The 11361-nt window shown below is 40.2% G+C and overlaps 1 protein-coding gene across 1 annotated transcript in view; it reads left to right on the top strand.

The window, feature by feature from the left end:
• LOC107687536 (double-stranded RNA-specific editase B2-like) overlaps positions 1–10193 on the top strand; it is a 177251-nt gene extending 167058 nt beyond the window's left edge. The window contains exons 8-10 of the mRNA XM_016484913.1: positions 5099–5280; positions 8133–8314; positions 9508–10193. Coding sequence (XP_016340399.1) covers positions 5099–5280; positions 8133–8314; positions 9508–9675 — 532 coding nt within the window. The 3' untranslated portion in view covers positions 9676–10193. The remainder of the gene's footprint in view (positions 1–5098; positions 5281–8132; positions 8315–9507) is intronic.
• The last annotated feature ends 1168 nt before the right edge of the window (positions 10194–11361 follow it).

The raw sequence follows: 11361 nt of genomic DNA, 5'->3' as shown, positions 1-11361 counted from the left end.
TGCAATATAACAAAGAGTGAAAAATTGAAGGGGGTCTGAATACTTTCCGTACCCACTGTATATATTAGGGGTGTAATGATACACGTATTTGTATTGAACCGTTCGGTACAAGACTTTCGGTTCGGTACGCATTACAAACTGACAAACTGGACTAATCCTATTACATTTGGAAAATAAAAGAGCTTAAAGTGTGTGAAATATAATGTTCTCAGTGCCACTGCGCTCAACAAGGCAGCCCAAATGACGTAAAAGCAACGTGCTGTCTGCTCAGTGGTGTAACGGTGTAAAATGCCCTGCTGGGTTGCGTTCGAAAGACGGTGATCTTGTATCGACGATAGCCAGAGATTTTCACTTTCTGCATAGCGAATTGACTGAGATGAAGACATTCACTGGCATAACTCTTGTGCGAAGTTTGCACGTTGCTTATGTGATATCCATTGGCTCGCCTTCATTGTTTAAAACAGAAATATTTCCAACATTGCGACGTAAGCAACTACCAACCGTATCGAAAACATACCGAACTGTGACACCACTGTCGTATCAAACCGTGAATTTTGTGAACCGTTACACCCCTAATATATATATGCAGTTGTGCTCATAAATTTACACGCCCCTTGCAGAATGTGCAAAATGTTAATAATTTTAACATTCAAAAATTGCATGTTATTTTTTATGTAATACTGTCCTGAATAAGCCATTTCACATAACAGATGTTTATATACTCTCCACAAGACAAAATAATAACTGAATTAATAAAAAATGACCCCATTCAAAAGGTTACATACTGTTGATTCTTAATACTGTGTGTTGTTTCCTGGATGATCCACGACTGTCTTTCTGTTTTGTGAACCATTTCTAACAGTGACTGTATGATTTTGAGATCCATCTTTTCACATGGAGGACAATTGGGGGACTCATACATCACTATTATATAAGGCTGATGTACTGATGCTCCAGAAGGCCACACAATGCATTAAGAGACGGGGGGTGAATAAGTATTATAATGTATTATAACTGTGGTTATAATTATTCTTAAGATCATACAATGCATTATTAGGTGCATTACAATGCATAATAAATGCATTAAAACTACTCTTATAATGCATTATACATAAAGGCTTTAAGTATTACCGTAATTGTTAGTTCATGTTAACTAATTGTTGTTAGCAAATGGAACTTTATTGTAAAGTATTGCTAATAAAAATAAAAACTCTTTAATTTGGGAACTAATTCTCACTAATTATGACATTTGCCTTAATAAAATCCTAATTTGCTGCTTATTAATAGAAAGGTAGTTGTTAAGTTTAGGTATTAGGTAGCATTAAGGGATATAAATATGGTCATGCAGAATAAGGCATTAATATGTGCTTTATTAATACTAACTGAAAATTGAGTGTTTACTATTATCATTTTGCATTATTGACACAATATTTTCCTAGTTAATGCTGTACAGTTGCTTTGACACAATCTGTATTGTTAAAAGCGCTATATAAATAAAGGTGACTTGACTTGACTTAATAAACAGCCAATATGCTAGTAATATGCATGCTAATAAGCAAATATAATAGTGAGAATTGGTCCCTAAAGTCTTAACAAAATATATAAGATATATAGCAGAAAAAAAAATAGGCCAAAAATATTGTGCAATATATTAACTAATAAAATAAAATATGAAATAAAACTATGACAAGGTATTTGTCATCATTTATGTATCATAATGGTGTTTGTATAAGATCAGGTGATTCCCCGATTGATTTCTGAGTCTGGACTCGATACAGAAAGCTTCCGACTTTTGCAGTTATGATAGGTGTTGTTATTGTTCAGAGGCAGTAAGGTATGCCGAGCTGATTGAGTGGACTGGATGTTTAATTAAGTTGATGAGTGCTTTCTTTAATTGACGGCATAAATTGCATGCCTGTGAATATGATCCGTCATATTCCATTTGAGTTTTATGTAGATGAACACATTACTTTAATGGCCTGCCGTTTTACAGCACTGGAGGGGGTGCTAGGAGAGAGCGAGACGGGGGGTGAGGGAGGTTAGGAGGAGGGTACGAGGGAGGCTCCCACCGTTACATTTCTACAGCAGCCAGATGGCTTTTCTTGCAAGAGAATTAAAAGATGTTTCTAATTCACAGCGTTGCCTCCTGTGTAAATTAATATTGCAAGGCCGAATCGTTTCTGTTTCGGTAGAATCCCAGACCGAAAGAGAGAGAACAAAAAATCATTTTGTCTGGATAAGCAGGAGATTCCACTAGCAGATTGTTGCTCAGGTAAACGGATCCATATTTGAGATGCTGGGCGGCAGCTCTTGAACAGCGGCCCATGTTAATTGACTGCTTGGGAAAGCAAAAACTATAATGGCTTATTATTAGTCATGAACAGGGATGAACAGAGAGAGAGAGAGGAGCCTGCAATCATTACCTGCATGATAAAGAGGCATTAATGAAGCAAAAGAACAATGATGTAAAAATTAGCTGCTTAATATTTGTAAATGATTGCGCTTTTCATAAATACATTAGCTTACAGTCTGAGGTTAAAAACAAAATGTTTATTCTGTCTGGTGAGATTTTGCATTCTGAATTTAGCCTGTGATTGAATGCAATAATTATCTATCTATCTATATCTATCTATCTATCTATCTTAACTGTTAATGCTGTGTAGATACTACATTATTTAGTTATTTAAAATGTATTGTCCATTTTAAAACCAGGCCGTCTGATGCATATTGCACACAAAACAGGTACAAACTGGCTGAAATCACAGGCTTCAGTCTGACTGGCTGCCTTAACATAATTTCCACATTGGTTGGGTTAATACAAAGAGCACTTTTAAAGAATAAATAGTCACTAGCAATCACAAATTTATTTAGGGAAATGTGGTTTGCGGCTGTCGATCACAAGGAGTCTTCCTGGTTAAATTTGAGGTTACTGTTCACAAATATGTGTGGGCAAAAATTAGTCATTTTCATAGGAATCCACTTGATCTGGAATTTTGCATAAGCATGAAAGATTTCCCATCTTGTTGTACAGGCTGATTATTGGCGCTGATCAACAGAAAGCCGTTTGGTTTGAAAGTGACTTCTCTGCGAGTTGTTCATCGTAACATGAAATAGGCAAAAAATGTAAAAAAAAAAAATAGACAATGGATTTTCTTTGCCCACAAAATTTTGCTAAGGTGTCTGAACCTTAAGGTGCCTCTATTATGCCATTTTTAAGGTTCCTAATATTGTTTTGGGAGTCTCATATAATAGGTTTACATGCATGCAAGGTCAAAAAATGCTTTAGTTTTCTCAAAATATGCATTTGATATCACCTAATTTTCCAGTGATTCTTAAACGATTCGTTAAAAGCAATTCTAAGATTCACTCTCTCTAAACCCATCCTTTCCATGAGCCTACTCTGCTCTGATTGGTCAGATGGCCCAGTCTGCTGTGATCTCTAAACCCATCCCTTCCATGAGCCTACTCTGCTCTGATTGGTCAGATGGCCCAGTCTGCTGTGATTGGTCTACTGCGTGCAGCGTGTGTCGGAAAGGATACGCCCATTGCCATAGTTCTGTATTTTAAATGCTCGATGGAAAATATAAACTTCTATTATTTATCATACTTACAGGTTTTGATTCAGTGGAGCCAGCTGGTCCAAATAAACTGGGTACTGAGCCATCTTTCAGGAGCAAGTGTTTTGTGAATCCCACGTTGAACTCCCCAAGATTACAGAAGCAGTCGTCAGTAAAATGACTGGAACACAAAAAAGATTGGGGTTGTACTGCTGTGGTACAGTGAAAAAAATGCATTTTAACCACTGATTCTTTGCAGCCTCATCTTTCAGAAGTGAAAATAAAACAAATTTACTTTCACATCATAGGACAAAGCGTCTTCTTGACATGAGGTTATCCACATGAACAAGCTACAGTAGCCGGGTTTCCATCCAAAGTTGCGAATTTAACTTATGCGCAAAATTGAAATATCGCATAAAACATTTACGAATAAGCACCGCTTCCATCCAACGTGTCAAAAAGAACAAAATCATCACTTCCTGGTAGAACTGGCGCTAGGCTATATATCACTATGAAAAGTAGGAGAAACCCCTGAATATAATAATTTCCATAGGCCTATATAATAAATTACTTGCGCCTCAGAGCGAGCAGACAAAACAAAATAAATGCGGTCATTGCTTTCAGGGGTGAATGCTGCTGTTTGGGAAGTGGTGAGGTGTAACAGTTCTGGGAAGCAATTATACAGAAATACGTTGATGACAGACTTTGCTCGGACATTTCAAAATGACCATAACATTTTAGATGCTGAGGAACGAGATTGGTCCACTGGTTAGGTTTTGCCGTCCCATAGCGTGCAGTCACATACATTTTTTGATGCGCATGGAGGAATTTACTCGGCAAATGTGTTTCCATCTCCTTTTATTTGCATTAACCCTTTTTCGCAAAGTCAAAAACCACCTCAAGCGAGCGTAAAAACTTTTTTGCGAATTAAGGGATTTTTATTCGAAATTTGCCGTTTCCATCACTCGTTTCTGATGCGATACTTCAAAATGCGCATAAAAACAGGGTGATGGAAACACTGTTAGTGTATAAGGGTGGGGTCAAGTTGTTCTGCGGCTAGCCAACGTAGAACATAGGCAGGCATTATGCAAATGTGTCACCCCATGACATGTAGCCATCACGGAAGTGTGATTCGAATTACTGACGACTCGTTTAGGCTGTTCAGAGTTGATTCTTTCTTTTGGGAGACAACTTTATCATGCACTTTTGGCTTTACAACTTTGCAGAACGTTTACATTCATATACAGCTACATTACACACTGCACGAAAGGCAGTATTCGAAATGGCATGATAGGGGCACTTTAAATGGGCGGTTTATGGCCAGAATCTTGCCATTAACACACATTCTGTTTGAGCTGTGCTTCATACATCGCCACACGACTGAAAAACAGACAGTGGACTTTTCTTTGTCCATGAAATTCCGCTGAAATTTCTCTAATGTGACCGAACCTTAAATAGGCTGTTCATGGATAGAATATTGGCCATTTTCAAAAGTCTGGGACGAGACTACACCTTTCTTAACCCCTCTACACTCTCTACAGGTGGAATGTGCTCGGCCTGCAGGGGGCGTTGCTTAGTCATTTTGTGGAGCCGGTGTACCTGTACAGCCTGACGGTGGGCAGCCTAAGACACACGGGTCACTTCTCCAGGATGATGAACAACAGGTTGGAGAGAGTCGGTCCTCTGCCTACCTGCTACCATCGTAACCAGCCTCTACTGAGCGGTATGTCCTTTAAACCTTTACCTTATTCATCTTCTAAATGTTAGCTAGACTCTGAACAACAGAGTTAACAACCGTGCTTTTTATGGTCCCTGCTGACCAGTAGATCCCTGTATACAAGCATAACTGGTCTCACTCACACCTCTCCAAGTGGGACTCTAATCATCATCAATCAGCATGGGAGGCTAAAGATGGTGTGAGAGTAATAGAGGCCAAGTAGGTAGAGCTGTGCTTGTAAACCTCACTCCCTAGCGACTTGTTGGCACACCATGACAGTTGACTCTGGTTTGAATCCCACTCTTGAGCTGTGCAAGTAGGGCCAGTTACACTAGCAAACTCAAGGTTGTGGGTTTGAATCGAAGGGAACACGCATATAAATAAAATGTATGGCTTGAACGCATAGTTAAACCTAAGACCATGCCAATGCTTTAGCAGACGTGACCTTATGCGCATGGAGGACACTCCGTCTCGCTCCATCACTTTGTTAAACTGCTCTCCTGAGCCTCAGTATGGCAGACGGACTGCTCTATTGGATCTACCCATCCTCCAAATCAATCTCATCAAACACCTTATCACTGCCATTGAAGAGGAGAGCGATCCATTCACTCTTCCTCTCACGCCCAGTGGGCCGCACGTCTCCGGCACAGCCCCTTTGACCACCATTGATGAGCTTCTCTTCCTTTGTCTGGATTCTCTTGTTGGGGAAAATGGGCTGGTTATTTTAGGCATCGCCATCATAAAGGGCACAGAGTTCCCAAGAAGCGGCCGAGATCTCTTATCGTAAGGGAAGCAAATGACCCCTTCAGTCAGGAAGCTAAAATGAGGCTGTCCTCAGTGGTCATACCTGCGCTTAACGCTCAGATGCTTTAGCACAGCAGACATATTATCTTAAATACAGCATCACATTTAGTGTTTTAGCAGCATTCTTGTGTAAAATACTCTGCATGATGTATAGACAACATAGTTAGTGACAGTAAATGAAGACAGCTTGAGGGAAAATAAAAATGACTGGTATTTCCTTCAAACTTTTCCTGTGACTCATTATTTGTATATTATCGACTCATTATTTAGTTTCACTTATGCGCAGGGGAGGTCATTAAATTGTTTTACTAAATGCATGTTGCATTTTATAATGCAGATGTTAGATTAAAGCTCCAAACAACAGCATGTTTACAAATAAGCTATATTTAATAAATGTGTGAATACGAAGGTGCATGAAGGTTGAGAAATATCATTCAAATTATATACACACACAGTACATGAGATGAAAACTCTGGACACATTTGTCTTCAAGAAAAAAAAAAAGTTTTATTCTACGTGATGGAGGTTGCAATCTACTGGTCCGAACAGAATGAGTATGAGTGAAAAATAAAGTCTGGTGCGAGCTGTGCGACAATGCCAGCCAGCTTCAACAATGCATGTAAATCCTTTAGACTGAATTTATCGATGTATTGTTTATGTACAAGAAAGTAAAGGAACAAAAGACAAACTGCTTTGTAAAGCAGTAGCGGTTAGTAAACAAACTTCATACATCCAGGCCAGTAGGTGTCAGTATATAGTCAAGAACTACTCAAAAAAATAAAAGCTAGTAAAAGATTACTGATAAACAGAACTTTATAAGCACACCTTTAATTAGCTTAACCAAATTACGTAACTATCTTAAGCAGTAAGACTTTCATCATCAACAATCTTTAATTGTATAATGCTAGTCAATCTGCTTCACCAGCTCAGTTGTGCTGGTTCACCTGCTTCTCTAGCAACAAAATAATTCACCAACACAAACCAGATTGAACTAGCAATTGTACAAATGTTTCAGACTGGAGATTCATGTAGGTAAAAGTGCCGTGTTTAGATGGTAAACGTTGTACTGCGAAACTCTTGCATGATTCTCTCTAACCTGCTCTTTGTTAGCAAAATTGAGACTGTGTATGACTTTACTGAGGATGTCCTTTCAATACAGGTCATATACTTTAGCACATCACTTTTAGAAGATATGAAGTGGCACTTAAGAGTAGCCGTATGTCAAACACAGTGATCACATTTAGCAGCATCTTGTGTAAAATACTCTGGATGATGGATAGACGACAGCATTGTGACTGACAGTAAATGATGAAGCCTGCTTGAGGTAAAATACAAATTAAATGCTCTATTACTGACATATAATGGATAAACCAAATGCGGAGTATGAAATGACACTGTGAATAAGTGAGCGAGGGCTTGTGAAAGCAGCTGCGTTACGGCATAAAAGGATATGCACATTATTATAGCAGACAATTTATTCCACCTGTTTAGATGCACTGAATAGAAAATCTGAGATTTGCAGGAGGATTAAAGGAATAGTTCAACCAAAAATGAAAATGCTGTCATTTGCCAAATGTGTATGACTTTCTTTCTACTGTGGAAAACAAAAAGAGATATATTACATAAGGTCCAGGTTGCTTTTTATCAGGATATGAGCTCCAGCATCTTATACGTTCCACAGCAGAAAGTTAGTCAAGTTATATCAACACTCTCCGCAGTTTAGTAAATGTGCTACCGCACTATATCGCCATTGTGTCTCACATATAGCACTCACAAGTCAGCAGTACAGTATATGGGCATGCTATGATACTCTCCACTTTAAGAAAGAAAGAATGCCATGCTAATTGGTGTAGCGATGCGGCAATGATTGAGGAGCCCGAGAGATCTTTTGTGCCTGGAACCAGTGTTTACCTCAAAGATAGCACAGACGACACAGACATGCTCGCCTGCTAATGAAACACTTCAGCAATCACATGCTAAATAGAACCTCCCTCGAGTGCTCTTTCTTACCCGTCTTGCTTTCTTTCGCTCCCTCTCTTTTCTCCTATACACAGGCCTGAGCAACAGCGACTGCAGGCAGCAGGGGAAGTCCGTGTGTTACAGTGTCAACTGGACGGCAGGTGACACCCAACTGGAGGTGCTCAACGCGTCTACTGGGAAGAGAAGAGACTCCGGGGCTCCGTCCAGACTTTGCAAGCATGCGCTTTTTGCACGTTGGATCAGACTCTATCGCAAGGTGAGCTCACCTTGGCATGCTGGATTAGAATTTGAATACTTCCATACTATAAAGCAGGCGAAAAACAGTACAAAGGTAAGTTGTGATCGTGTTTTGATGCATATACAAGATCCCCTATTGTGATGTATGAACCGGCTTCACAAACAAAGGAAAAAATCTAGGGTGAGACTTGATTTTGTCCATTGGGAGTTGTGTTTTTATTGTTTGCCAATTGTCGCAATCTTATATGAGTGACAGGTTGCTGGAGGGGAGTGATTATTGCCCCGTCCTCACCCCAGTGCACATGTCATCAGAGGAGTTAATTGCGAGGGGGAGGTGAAGTTAATCGTCAATATCCATTTCATGGTGACTAAGTCCTGTTCACACTTGATACACAACAATAAATCTGAAGTCACTGTGCTTTTGATATACTGCCTGGTCACCATAGTAGTCTATGTCTGGTCACCAGGGATGCCATAACATGGGAAAAATGTTTAGCCGCAGCTTAGAAACGCGTCCCTGCTGGTCACTGTATCTTTAGAGTTCACTTACTGCAAGCAGTTTGAGGTTAGGGATCTCGATCAAGGTCACAGTCAATGGACCCTTGCAGAGTTGAAACCTAGGACCTTTCAATTACCAACCCAGTTCCAGTGGCATTTCCTCAGGTCAATATAAAGAACTAGTTGAGGATGAATAATTCTGTTTTTATTAACCACAACAGACAGCTCCCATTTGTTATGAGATGGAAAAAAAAAGCATAGGGCAGAATTAGGCCCTCATCATGTAAATGTATGGGAGAGATGCCGGCTGCTGTACCAAATGCTGGCAGTTAAAATCTAATGACTGTGGAAATGGTAATCATCTTGAAAAGCACTTGAGCGGCCTCCCATGGCAAACGCTCAGCGCTCGCAGTCAGGGACGCAAGAGCACACACGCTAATCTCCAAAGAAACTTTTCTTTTCTCCGAGCCCCTCCGTTCACCGCTCCCTCTTTTTGCTCACACCGTTTTTTCGTGTGTGTGAGTGTGCGACAAAGAAACGCACAAAAGCACGGAGAATGTTCAATTGCTTGTGAAATTTAAATGGAGAGATTACACAGCTGCTCAAACGCCACGTTTGTGCCGGCTCATTCGTTTTGTTTTGCACTATCACCATCTCTTCTGTCTGTCCCATCCCTCTCTCCTTCATTACTTCTTTTGTTTCCTCTCTCTATAGCTGGTGGTCCGTGGGGCGAGTGGTATGCCGCTGTACTGTGAAGCGAAGCAGGCGGCCGGCACCTACCAGACTGTGAAGCTGCAGTGGTTGAAGGGTCTACAGGAAGCAGGATTAGGGACCTGGGTCAGAAAACCTCCCGAGCAGGAAAACTTCACTCTGACTGTATGAGTGCGGAAGCCTGACCTCGTCACCAAAACCACCTTCACCTTGCAACCAGTCGCCACAGAAGCCCTATTTCACCCCTAAAGTCAACAACATCCCACTGCCAAAAAATCTCCACAAGGAGATGACAGGAGTCACGACTAGGTGGTAAACCTTGTTCTGTCAAACTTTCGCAAAATGTTGCTACCAAGGTAAGGATGAAGCACGGAAGAATTTTGTACCTTGCCTTTTATGGCTTCTGTAGGGAGGGGTACGGTTAGTGTTTTTTTCCAGACCAGTAAAGCGCAAACCGCCCCGCAGCCGATTCTATAGATTTCATTGGTCATGTCAGTCACAATGCTGAATACTAACCCTTAACCTGAACCTGAGTAACCTAGCGTTGGAAGCACATCCCCAGTACATAGCATTACTATTTGTTGCAATTAAATCCCTGCCAAAAGTCTGGACTTTTATTCAGGTTGACTTTGTGATAGGGTTGACCAATGACATAGACTGAGTGGAGGGATTTGCGCTTAACTGATATAGAAAAAAAAATAATGTGTACGGTTAATGTTCCGACATCATGAAAGATCCTACAGTATACCCCCGTCCTCAACATTTGATTAAAACATAGAATGGTGTACCACCTTGTTCTAGCTAGTCAAAAAAAAGTTTCCCAACCACCGAGTGCTATGCTAAGCTAGAAGGCTAAGCTAAGAACAAATTCAACACAAAATGATTTTCTAGCATTTCTAATCAGGCTCAGAATTGAATACCTAAAAAGTTATGGAATTGCTTTTGTGTCCAAAGAGGATAGGATCTCACAGGAAAAGCGATGGATTCTACTGCTAGGGCTGTCAAATGTTCCATATAATATGGAATCGTTCCGTATTTAAGGCATCAAAGAAGCTTGTCCCATATTCGAAGGCATACGCCTTAAGACCTAGACCATACGTATAACAAATTCTCAATTGATAATTAATCATTCTTTTTGCACAAATCATCGTTTGAATTGCGTTCGTAGCCATTTGTGCAAGAATTTAAGACGTTGCAGAATCCTTTGTCTTCTAGTCGCTCCCGCTTCACAGCTAAAAGCGATTCTGTTTCACCGTCCACGTTTTGATTTCGGCAAATCCGTTTTGGCGAATTCAAACAATGTGATATTGATCATAAGAACAACATCCAGCTAGGCAAGAAAACATGCAGTCTACCTGAGGGAAGATGTCTTTCGTTAGTTAATATTGTTAAATAGAGAAAAAAAATATATTTTTAAAATTTTAACTTCTAGTGTGTCTTAAACTTGGACCTCAATACAGAAGCACAAATGTGTGACACTCCCAAGATTTAATTTTCTCAGCATTTCCATACACTGCACTACAGCGGAAGTTGCATTGGCCATTGAGGCCAAATGCAGAAGCGATCGTGCATGCAGTCCATTATGGCATGTCGATTATCGCAAAATAATTTTGATTTGTCCATCAGTATTTAAAAACCAAAAACATGGAAGGTTAGGGTTACCCATAGGGGGTGCTTTGTTCTGGGAAACAATGTATGTAGCTTTCGCAAGACTTTTGGCAGAACAAGGATTACCAGCTACGGAATTGACAACAAGGGGAAATGTGAGAAACGGGGACAATTTTCTCACAACACAGCAGATGGAAAGATTGTCACCTCTCTCTCTCTCTCTCGCTCCACTGACGGCTCTCCTTTAGC

Source organism: Sinocyclocheilus anshuiensis, unplaced genomic scaffold (assembly GCF_001515605.1).
Source record: "Sinocyclocheilus anshuiensis isolate Anshui unplaced genomic scaffold, SAMN03320099.WGS_v1.1 scaffold870, whole genome shotgun sequence".
NCBI lineage: Eukaryota > Metazoa > Chordata > Actinopteri > Cypriniformes > Cyprinidae > Sinocyclocheilus > Sinocyclocheilus anshuiensis.
This window is presented reverse-complemented; position numbering and strand designations above follow the sequence as displayed.